Source organism: Dermacentor variabilis, unplaced genomic scaffold (genome assembly GCF_050947875.1).
Source record: "Dermacentor variabilis isolate Ectoservices unplaced genomic scaffold, ASM5094787v1 scaffold_13, whole genome shotgun sequence".
NCBI classification, from domain to species: domain Eukaryota; kingdom Metazoa; phylum Arthropoda; class Arachnida; order Ixodida; family Ixodidae; genus Dermacentor; species Dermacentor variabilis.
This window is the reverse complement of record NW_027460291.1, coordinates 12,423,702-12,435,636: the sequence shown is the minus strand read 5'-3', so window position 1 is coordinate 12,435,636 and position 11,935 is coordinate 12,423,702. Positions and strand designations below refer to the sequence as shown.

General features: G+C 47.0%; 1 protein-coding gene and 1 pseudogene across 6 annotated transcripts in view; one reads left to right on the top strand and one right to left on the bottom strand.

The window, feature by feature from the left end:
• Positions 1 to 3,561: 3,561 nt before the first annotated feature.
• Positions 3,562 to 11,935, bottom strand: part of LOC142566744 (transcriptional adapter 1-like) — a 132,589-nt gene continuing 124,215 nt past the window's right edge. For 5 of the 6 annotated variants that reach the window (XM_075677624.1, XM_075677619.1, XM_075677623.1 and 2 more), the window contains 2 exons: positions 9,346 to 9,434; positions 3,562 to 3,890 (listed from right to left, as the gene is read on the bottom strand). In XM_075677624.1, coding sequence (XP_075533739.1) covers positions 3,683 to 3,890; positions 9,346 to 9,434 — 297 coding nt within the window. In that variant the 3' untranslated portion in view covers positions 3,562 to 3,682. The remainder of the gene's footprint in view (positions 3,891 to 9,345; positions 9,435 to 11,935) is intronic. The other variant, XM_075677621.1, reaches the window with a different exon arrangement.
• LOC142566762 (uncharacterized) lies at positions 9,487 to 11,035 on the top strand (annotated as a pseudogene).

Sequence of the window (11,935 nt, the reverse complement as noted above, 5' to 3'; positions counted from 1 at the left end):
ACCAGATGAGCTGTTTCAGCGACTCATTGGTGTTCTGTGTTCGTCCATGAATACATTTGCTCAGAAGACCGATTACCTTTGCAAGTTCTAATTCTGCTCCATTTGCTGGATGATCGTGCCATCTTCTGGACAAGTAATATGTTTGAAACTGAAAACAGAGGCAACCACGACCACGTAAGCAAAAGCAAGAGTCTGACGTAATTGTTCTTTTCTACAAAGGGCTATTATGTCAAACTCTTGCTTCAAGTTGTTAACAAATTCAACTTCGCCCTGCCATCTGCTAGACGCCTGGTTAGCTCAGATGGTAGAGTAACTGCCCCAGAAAGGCGATGGACCCGGGTCCGAGCCCCGGACCAGGACGAGTTTTTCATCAGCTGCGATGCTTTTGTTTCGAGGAAACTGTACGGGATTCCTTGTGGCAACTGCTACGATTGGGTAGATGTCTCATTTCCTTTTAATTATATTTCTTTAGTACAAATCATTTACTTACCACACACATACACACACAAGCAAAAAAAAGACACGCCATAACGAAGAAAACAGCGACCACAACGATAAACAAACCAGCCTCTGCCCGCCATTCTTAAACACCAGGACTTGTGGCACACTTAGGCACGACATTTGAACCGCTTTGAGCGGGCGCTCGAGGTCGCACTTCCACAGGTTTGTTCCTCATAGTGCAGTCGATTTTTCTGTGCCAAAATTGAAAATTCGATTTTTTGGGGGTTTACCCTACCATACCCCCTTAAGGCCTGCCAGTACACTTATTAGGCATATCGGTGCTCGTACTGTGACAGGAGATGGGGGTGCATGCGTGTATAATGATGAAAAACTTTATTTATCCCTCTTTAAAGGGAAGGGGGCAATGGAATGGAGGGTGGGGGAGGAACTACTTGAAGTAGGCCTCCTTTATCCTCTCAGCCCACTCCAGGATGGCCTCCTGAAGATCGGGCCTGGAGCTGCGCAAGGCAGCCTTCCACTGTGTCACCCACTGTGTCCCACCGTGACAATTGCCCCTTCCCACGCTTGTTATGCTTACCGCCTAACACTGCTGTATTGAGGCGAAGCTAACTTTCGGAGCCTGGCATTACGCAACGCGCTGTGCTCTGTGAGCTTCGAAGCCAATCGCGAGGATTACAAAGGCTGAGTCGGTGCCATTGCTGACAGCGGCGAATTCTTTCAATGAAAAACACGGCACCGCATGGCAAGAAGCTTAATAGCGAACGTAGAAGCAGCTACAATCTTAGGCAAAGTTACACCCCTTGGAGTGTATCTCTGCCACACAACGATAATCGTTATCTGCCTTGCTTGCGTTTCCTTTCTTGAAAACGCCGCGCCCGCTACTTTCCTGTTGGGAATGCTATGTCACGCTGATAACGCGCATGCCGTTCGTTACTGGGAAGTGCCGGGCTCGCCGCGTTAATGAAAGGAAATGCGGACAAGACGGATGACGATTATTGTTATGGCAAAAGAGTGTAATTTTGCTTAAGAGTACAGTAACGAACGGCATGCGCGTTATCAGCGTGACATAGCATTCCCGACAGGAAACTAGCGGGGGCAGCGTTTTCAAGAAAGCAAACGCGCAGCAAGGCAGATAACGATTACTGTTGTGTGGCAGAGATACACCCCAAAGGGTGTAACTTTGCCTAAGAGTGTAAACCTAACGTTGCCGCGGTGGTGGCTACGGCTGCCAGCGGATCTGCGTGCTAGGTGCCGGTTCGAGGCGGCGAGATAATCAAAATGGCGGCGTTGGTGGCTTTGATTAATGCCATTTCAGACCTGTAGTCAGGGCAATATACATTGACTATATAGAGTACGTGGTGGTGCCGCAAAGCCGTGCGAATTATCGGGCATGTCCGAAAAACTGGGCGTTTGGAAAATCGGTCGTTAACTACTCTGGCAATACATCGTGCCGATGAACGGCGTCAATGACGATTCTTGTGTGCGATTCCTCTGTTGCTGGAGCCAGCATTAACAAGACTTCCGTTCCCTTTCAATAGTTACAGCTAATTTTCCCTGATAGAAGCACAAATTCCTTGAGTGTTCCCTGAGTATTTCCAGGCTATTTAAATTCTCTGAGAATTCCCGGTTGGTAGACACCCTGCCAATAGAAATAATCAGTACAGTACGAGTTGCAACTCGAGTACTACAAGGAGGTTTGACTGTCGTCACAAATGTCGATGATGTCACTGGACACTCATGACACCAATCTGAATTTGGGGATGTCAGATTATTTTACTTCATGCTCCATGAGCTTAGCTGAGGAGAGACACGTCACTGCAATTTGAGTTCTTGTGCATAAATATGCACAACAGTCCACAGCTGTCTCAGCCTTTGCCAAAATGTTGCCTACGAGCATGTTACACTTAAAAGAAATATTTCATGATTAAGATGCCCAGGTTACTGAATGTCCCTGCCTATGAAGGACTTCGAAATTCCACTGGTCGCTATTAACCTTGTTAGGAGCATTGTGCTGACAGCCTACCTGATTAGGAAAACCCATACGACCCATGACTATAGGTTTAAATGGGTGCACATGGGATTCCGATGTACAATCATATAGGAATGCGAATATGGGACATATGCATTTTTAAATAACACATCCATTTTGTATGTTTTATGCCTCCCAGTATACAATAACCATAGTGGGCTTCACATTGTTCAACTGTTTAAGTAAATTGAAGATACTACACGGTGTTTCAGTGAACACTTTCATATTAAAAAAAATATATTGCCTGTGGAAGGTAGCGCAATTCTAGTCCATGTGCTAGTCTACTCGAAGAGGCGGACATGCAAAAAAAATTGAAAATGCATAATCAACTAATTAACAATTCACTAATTACACATTGAACTAATTATCTGACACTGCAATTTACTAATTGTAGCGGGTGAGACCGCAAGGCATATACACTTGAAAAGAGTTGTGTGGATGACACCGTTTACAAGATATGCGCCGTCAAACTTGCGGTAAAAATTCACTGTCGTTCCACTTTCTTAATAAAACGTCCTTTTATGCAGTGAAACACAAAACTAACTAAAACGCCAATGCATTTCTTCGCAAAGTTCGGGAATTAATATCTTGAAACTAGTATTATCCTGAGAATTCGTTCCAAGTGGATCTGCCTTGCGACCTCCCCGGCTAGAATTTGTAAATTGCAATATTTGCCGTAAGGTAAATAGTTCAGAACTTAATTAGTTAGTTTTTGTTAATTAGTCAATTATGATATTTCAAATCTTTATGCAAGTGAAGTTGGCCTCTTCAAGTAGACCAGCTCATGGAATAGAATTGTGCTATCTGCCAAAGGAAATTTTTAACAAATTTTGAAAGTGTTCACTGAAACACTTCGTATATATGCAACATTATATTAAAGCTGCTAGCCTTATAACTCATTTTGTTGGATAACTTACTAACTTTGCCATGGAACGAAATTGTACAGCTACCTGGGCTTTATTAAAAAGTCCATTGATGAAACAATTCCAGTAGCAAAGGTGGGAACACCTGAATATTTTTGAGATAGCTAATTCAGTGATGTTGCACAAATAAAAAGGACACAAAGAACATAGGTGCTACATTCATTTACTGCAGTCCCCTAGAGACGAGAGTTGAGTGCGGTCTGTGTTTGTTTCAGTGGCTTTACCAAACTCATTCCTAAGGAGAACCAATGAGTAATGGTTGCATTTGTTAGCACATTGGGAAACAGCCCACTACAAAGTGGCCGTCACCAAACACACAGCTGGTGGTGCTCAAGCAGCTGTGTCCGCAGGGCCTCCTCTTGCTCGTGGATGCTTGCCTGTCGTAGCTCTTCATGGCTCGGGTGCCACTGGGTGGCCAGGGTGTGTTCCAGGGCCCGCGCTTGGACAGAGTGCGCCAGCAGGATGTCACGCCGAACCTGCACCACCGTATTCATCAAGTTGGGCAGCTAAGCACGAGGTCGCAGGATCAAATACCGGCCATGGCGGCTACATTTCGATGGGCGCCAAATGCGAAACAAACCTGTGTACTTAGATTTAGGTGCACGTTAAAGAACCCCTGGTGGTGAAAATACAGAGTCCCCCACTACGGCGTGCCTCATAATCAAATCATGGTATTGGCACATAAAACCCCATAATTTAATTTTACTCATCAAGGAACCTTCCACTACCCACACTGCAGCTCATTATGAGATGACAGCATCTGCTAGCGCCTAGTTCAATGGTAAAAATTGAATGCACCGTGTTCCAAAGTTTTCGCAACTTTTAAGGGGCCCTGTACCACCTTTTTTTTTGAAGCCTTAAAAATGCACTGTAACAAGCTTGGCACCTCTCAGGAATATATTACCAAAAAACGTTTCCAGAAAGACTTAGTGGTAGCGTAGATACTACAAGTGCCATACAGTAGAACCTCATTCATACGGTTTTGAAAAAGACATGAAGAAAAACATACTAACCGGGAAAACGTATCATACAAAGTAATGAAAAAATATGATAGACTTAACTGTAGTTCATGTTTACGTAAGGCAAAGCGTTGCGCAAGTTGTTGTAGCAAGAGACGCCGACGTGCTTCGAACTGGTGGGCTCCGGCAGCCTGACACGCATGCCGTTGTTTTCCTATTGCGTAGTGTTTTAGGGCGGCGACGGAAAACCGAAACGAAATCAAGGTGGCGGGCAACATTGGATGACGCCGGAGTGAAATACAATGACCACATTACACCGCCTGCAGCAGGGAATGGCTGGAACGGTAGCGCGTTCTGGTTATCCTTTGCTAAAAACATGCAGTATGCTTCTAACAGCACTACGCAGCATGCGCTGTAAAAAAGATAGCTGAAAATGCTTGCCATAACAGGGTTGGTGGCGAAAGCTGTGAATGCAGCATGCAACAACTCGAAATGAAATTTGCTGGCACCTGAATACGAAACTGAGTGCATGCCGGTGTTTTCACGTGGGCTGGGCGAGCAAGTATTGCAGGGAAGCTGATGCGGCGAGTGGCTACTGTTCTTGATTGCGCGCGCCTCACACCTTTTCTTGTTTATGTGAGATCTATTACTCGCGGATAACTTTCTGTGGCAATGAAGGGAAAGCTACTAAGGCAAAGCATGCACAAGTGAGAGCGTTTCTGAAAAAAGGGTACCGTGTTTTCAACCACTTTAGTTTAAGCTGGGGAAGCGAAAACATAAATAACTTATTAGCAGCAGTTAAATAAGATAAAACACACCACTAAATGTAAACATTTACTTATTATGCGGCTTTTCCTGTCCGCGTCTGGGCAAACACAAAACTGTCGCACGTGGATGCTGCGTCAATTCAGCATCTGTTCCGAGCAACCAAAAGCACTATGAAACGCTGCTGGACTACTTGGTGCGGTAACACATGTGCAGAAGTTCCACCCCCGTAGCTTTCTCTTCAGTGCCACAGAAAGTTGACCGTGAGAGCGGCCGGAAAACGTATCATACGACTGCAGTCTGCAGCAGCAAACGGTGCCGCATTTGCGTTATCGCCTATTAAAAGTGTGCAGTATGCTTCCAATGGCAGCACACACTGAGAAACGGATAGGTGAATATGCTTATCGCAATAGGGTTGGCCACGATAGCCGTGAATGGTGCGTGCAATGACCCACAAGATTTGCCAGTACCGGAATAAAAGAAACTGAGTGTGCACTGGCATTTTCACATCAGACAGGCGGGCAAGTATTACGGGGAAGCTGATGTGGCAGATGACTACTGCGCTTGATCACGCATGCCTTTTTTTTATTGTGATAGCAATTACATGGACACTCCAGGCGCATTTCTGCAGTCGGCATAGCCGTGAGGTTCCGTATAAAGTCCAAGGGCAATAAAATTGTCGCCGGACACCGTATATGAAGTGAAAGCATGCGAGGGTGAGCCGGCGAACGCGGCTTAATCTCGTGTGTTTGAGTAAGGCGGGCCGGAAGCTCACTCTCCTGTCAACACTACGGATCAGCGCAAGACAGTTTACAATGGTGTTGGATTTCTTTCTACTCTTCTTCTCTGCAGAGGTGATAAAGACAATCTGCAAAAATGCAAACAGATATGCTTGGATGCATAATCTTGTAGTTACCCAGCTACGCTGAGAGTGATCGGTCTTGGAAGAAGTGCATGACTGTAGTGGTGAAGTACGTTCCTTGGACTTCTCAGCGTACCATCCTCAGAAGATGCCGAAAAGGCGGAATTGCAAAATGTGTTACGAGGACTGCAAAGTTGAGCAGAAACCAGACGTTCTGTAGGAAAAGTTCAAAGTGCACCTATGCGTCACAAAATCCAGGAACTGCTTCATCGCATGGCATGAGCGATGAACTTGTCGTAGTTTCTTTTTTGTATCCAAAGAACGGCGGTGTACTGAGAATTTCTTTTTCCAGATACTATTCCTGGGTTATCTTTGAAATGTATATTCTGAATTTCTTTTGATATGAATGTTTTTGTAGATATCACGTTTTTTAATCATTGTTTTTATCAACTGGCAGCAAAAATGGCGCTTCTTAGAATTTTTGTTGTAGCTAATTTTTTTGTTTGGCAACGTATGTTTTGGAAAGAGCATTTCATTATGGACAATATGCTATGCTGCAATGTGCGCTGGAATATTATTTGTAGTGGTAAATAATTTTTTTCCGAGACCTATAAAAAATGACCATTTTCTCACGGTAACGAAAGAGTTGATGTGTTCTTAAATCTAAGTGCGTGAGCGTTTTTATTTCGCCCCCTGTCGAAATGCGGCTGCTACAGTCGGGATCAAATCCGCAACCTCGAGCAATGACATGGCCGCAAAGCTACCGCAGCAGGCACAGAAGTGTTGATTTGACGTGCGACCACTTCCATGATGTCGCCTAGACCTTACGGTGTACTTTAACTGCGGCTCTTTTTCTGCACGCCTTGCGTAAGTTGTCCACTTGATATATTTGCATGATGTTTATTTTTCAGAAGTAGCAGAAACGTACCGTACCTTGAACTTAAACTTATTCTGTTTCCCTGCAACCAATGTCATGTCTATAATAGTATCGTTTCATTGCCTTCTCATGTCACCTTTTTCCTATTCCCCCTCACCATTGAATGGTAACTGCGAGTGAAGGGTGGCAAGGCTGTTATTCACTCGTTTAGCGACTGCGTCTATTCTACCCTATCTAGCTACCCTCTAGACTTGCATGTCAGTAGAAAGGTAAGAGCTACAGTTTCTGCAATGCTTTTGCGGGGGGGGGGGGGGGGGGGGGTCACAGATAATTACAGCTGTCAAGAGGCTAATGTGGCGATGCCTAGGGAGCTCCAGAGGGTATTGTGCACATTCGACGTGATGCAAAGGTCCAAGCGAGTTCCTTGCGTCGCCTTTCTTCTCTGCCGTGCTTCTGTCATGTATATACACGCTCTGAACAACTGCCTGACATGGTGTGCCAGAGAGCAGCAGCAGCAGTGGTAAAGTCAAAGAGGCAAAGAAATCTTCACTTTAAAAGGGTTTATTTACATTATGTGCACTGGCTCCAGGCACAGATGCCCACTCCACATACGAGCACATTAAATGTCTGAGTTAACATCAGGCCCCATCAGCTTCTCTGATTGAAAGGTCTCCGCTTTTTATCCCCTCGTCTTCCTTAGAAAACTAGACTAGGGAATATGATGACTGTACTGTGGCCAATCATAAATGTCGAATCGGTCACAATATCCCGTCCAGGATTTCACGCCGTTCCACCGAACTCCGTCTCCGATGGTATGAAATATGCGACCGTACAGAAACCTCGGAATCCAAGGTCGGTGCTGTTCTTCAGTAGCCGTCAACCTGGGCCCTTTTCATCCATTAGATCAGCATGACATCTTTAGGTACAGGGTCCGTTCCTGACCTGTCAACGGTCAACGTCAACACTGCATTGACTTCTTGATAGGCAGATGATGAACGAGGTGGGTTGCCTGTGGTAAACGTCTTAAGAAATGCTCTTCGCCGTATTGAGACTTAACAGGAGCTTCAGTGGTCAATGACGACAGCACCGCAGCTACGATTGCCCCTGGGCACACCATTCGCGGTGCGGCACAGCCGTTCTGCTCATTGCACTGACCCTTTCTAGCCTTCTAGTCCACTGCAGCGGTGGCACCAACCACTTCAGTCAGTTCGTTTGCTCGCTCACAAGCAGTGCTCATGTCGCGGGAGGAAATGCCAGCCTGTCTCACCTCCGGAAGAGGCTCCAATGTGTGGTCGACGCCACAGTACCTTTGGGTTGCTTCAGGATATTGCAGAAAAGGTCCATTGCAGACTTTTTTTCTACTGCAAGCAAGCGGACCAAGCAACAATGCATCCCCACTGAGCATTCTGCTTTAACAATAGGAGATTCGGAGATGATCCATGTACAAGAAAATCCTTCTCAGCGCTCCGTTTTAATTCTGCTTGAAGAAACTGCGTACAGCATCACTTCTGACGACACTTGTACGTCCTCACGTCACTGCAAATGGACAGTGAGTCCCACAAGCTTTCCTCATCATGTGCAGCAAGGGATGAACCTGATTCTGCAACCGAATTCACCGCCTCGGACGTGGACGTTGACCATGCAGGCCAGTTGGAGATTTCGAAATTTAACACTACCCACAAAGCCAATACTGAACGCATTTCCATCTAATAAATACGGCAAAGTGAGCAGGAGCTCCCACTCTGACTCGTACTGCCTATTTCCTTGGTTGGAGTACAGCGCGCACGCTGACACAGCTTTCTGTTACCCTTGCAGAATGTTTTCTACTGGTGCCAATGAGAAATGCTTGTCAACGGTGGATACAGTAACTGGAAAAAAGCCTTAGAGAAAGGTGCCGGCTTCTTAGCACGAAAACTTACTCACACACAAGTCTTGCCAGACATCAAGGTTTCCTACACCCAGATCAAATAGGGAACACAGAGCTAGTCAGTTGCAACACATCTCAGCGACGCATACCCCAGGGAGGTGCAGGAAAATTGCCTCTCTATAGAGCAAGAGTGGTAGATATTTTGTGATTCACTAACATTCAAGGAATCGCTCAGAGGTGCCACGATGAAAGTGTCACAAGTGAAAACAAGGGAAACTTCTTTGGCAAAAAGACGATATTGTCGGAAAGAAACTGAATGGTGGACCAGCGAACGCGAAGTACGTTCATCATTTGATACAAGACCAGATTTTCGAAATTCTCAGCCACATCACATTAACAAGCATCAAAACAGAGATGACGTGTTTTGCTCTTATTGTCAATGAAACGAAGGACCTAAGCAAGACGGAACAATCATCAGCTGCAAGACATTTGGATGCAAGTCACTCCTAGGCTACATAAGGGAAATGTTGAATCGCTGCAGCATTGATGCTCAGCTGTGCATTGCTCAAGCATATGATGGTGCGAGTGTCATAAGCGGTACCTTGTCCAGGCGCTGTTCAGACAGGAAGTGCCGCAGGCAGTGTACGTCGACTGCATGAACCACAACCCCAATGTAGTCACCATGGATGTCTGCAAGGTGATAAAACCGGTGAGGAATTCTCTTTTAGAATGCTTCTCTGTTTTCCAGAGTGGATCTGCAATTTATTTTCTGTATGTATATGTGCAGAAAAGGTTCTCTTTGCCAGTGATGGAGCTGCAGCGTCTCAGGGCCTGCCAGATAGTGGCTTGCACAGCAGCAATGAAATGTTTTCCTGCTATCCTTGTAGGTCTGAGCAAAGTCATCACTACAAACAGCAGGTGGGCAACGGAAGCTAGGGGTCTGCTTGAGCAAATGAACTGCTTGTTTCTCTTCCATGTAAGCCTATTTACTAAGGTACACAACCGCCTTCAGGTTGTTTTGGACCTATTGCAAAGTAGAGACCACAATATTAGGCATGCCTCATGGCACACACAGTCATTCATAAGTTCTCCGAAATGAGAAATTTGCAGAACGCATTTGACACTGTCTGGGTGCAAACCTGCAGTATTTCTGAGTAGAACGGGGTGTCCCGAAGAGAAAAGCAGAGAATGATGAGCCTTCCCCTTCATTTAGAACAGTATGTATTAAGCGAAGGACGGCCTGTTGAAGAAGAGTCTCCTCTCCATGTTCAAAGGAAACATTGAGTCAAAGTTTTTCTACCAATTTTGGACTGCCTGATTGCAGAGCTGACTAGGCGATTCAAGGAGAACAATGATGTACTCTGCGGAGTCAGCACCCTCCACCCCCAGAGTGAGAATTTTATGGACATCTCGTTACTCAACCCTTTTGCCAAGCACTATGCATGCAACATCTAAAGCGTTGAAGTTGAGTGCAAGCTGGTAACGAAACTTCTTCAGCACATAGGAAGTGCAAGATAGGGAAGAATATGAACTAGCCTTCCTAGAACTGCACAAGCTAGGTGTTATCGCCGTGACGATACTGGCATCGTCATCATTTTGTGAGCACACGTTTTCGTGCCTTTGAAGATTGAAGACTTATCTTTGCAGCAAGATGACGAATAACTGTCTGGACAACCTAGCTGTGCTTGCAGTCGAGCAATCTCTTGCCAAGATAGATCTTCAGCGTGTTGTCGACATGTTTGATGCTGCGCACAGTAAACAACGTATACGTCTGTGTGATGGGTGGTGCGCGACACGGTGCGGTGATCGGGACGGTCAGGAGCAGACGACACTGAGTGCACGCGTGCCGAGGTGGAAGAAGGAAAACAACGACGCCGAAGAGCGTCCGGCACGAGAACGCGCGGCCCATGAAAGACAACAAAAAGAAGAAAAGCAACCAATTAGAAAAGACCACGGGGCGTCAGGCAGCCAATCCGAGAATGCCAAATCGGCCAGATGAGAAGAAAAAGCGTGGTGCGCTGGCAGAACGAGAGGACATGCAGGGAGACGCCGGGGAGACGCCAGGAGAGTCCCAGGAAGCGACGGCAGGAGGAGGTCAACCACCGGAGCGGGCGTTGAAGACGGGCCGTCGGGTTCCGGACCCGAGCCCACCAGGACTTCACCCGACCGGGGCCTCCTGCCAACCTGTTCCTGTGCGTCGCCCGTCTACCCGAGCGTGCCGTCAGCTCCTCAACGCCGGTGAGCTTCTGCGCCAGTGGGCAGGACGAGAACAGTCGAGCTACGGGCCCGAGTTCTACGCCAGCTGCCCGGCCAGAATGCCGCCGCCGCCTACTCGCGCCACCAACTGCCCGAGGCCGGCGTTCGAGCATCTGCGCCCGTGGGCGAGACAAGAGCAGTCGGGCTACAGGCCCGAGCTCTACGCCAGCTGCCCGGCCAGAACGCCGCCGCCGTCTACTCGCGCCACCAAGCCGCCCGCTTTACCTCGCCTAGCCAGAGCTGGCGCGCTCCGGTCGCCCGGTCGGCCAGCTTACGCCGCGACCTATGGTGAGGCCGGCGCCACTCCTTTCGCCAGCTTGTCGCCGCGTCGAGACTGTTACGCGTCCCTGCACTTGTGGCAAGCCCAGACTCGCGCACCCGTTAACCTCATGCAAGCCCTATATGTGTTCCCTGCCGCAATGTCTGCTTGAGTGTTTATTTTAGGCATGCTTTCTATTTCCTTCTATTTACTTTATGCCTCTTTTTAGTTTCATTAAAAGTCTTTGTGAGTGTGTGTTCAAACCAACGGCTTTGTCCTCAATTGGTTTCTCGGAGGCTCCGCCTAAGAGAACCAACCGAACCATTGAGTACACGAACCTTTGCCCCATATTAGGGTCATCACAGTCTGCACTAGCATACCAGTATAATGATACCCCATCGTATCTCTGCGGCACTTTAGCAGGAAAATTGCGCGGCATGGGCGTAGGACCAATACCTATTCCAGTAACAGAACACCCCCTTCACCACTGAATAAATCCCAGCTGTGTTTTGTCTTCTACCATCACAGCGTCGCAGTATGATTGTGATGAAACCTTCCTCTGTCCCTGTCATCGCTTTGGAAGAAACTCCATACAGGCTGCTGTCAGAGGCCACGCCAGTCGCCTAGTTTGTGTAGTGAATTGTGTATAGTCGGTCAGCTGTTAGTTGCCTAAACA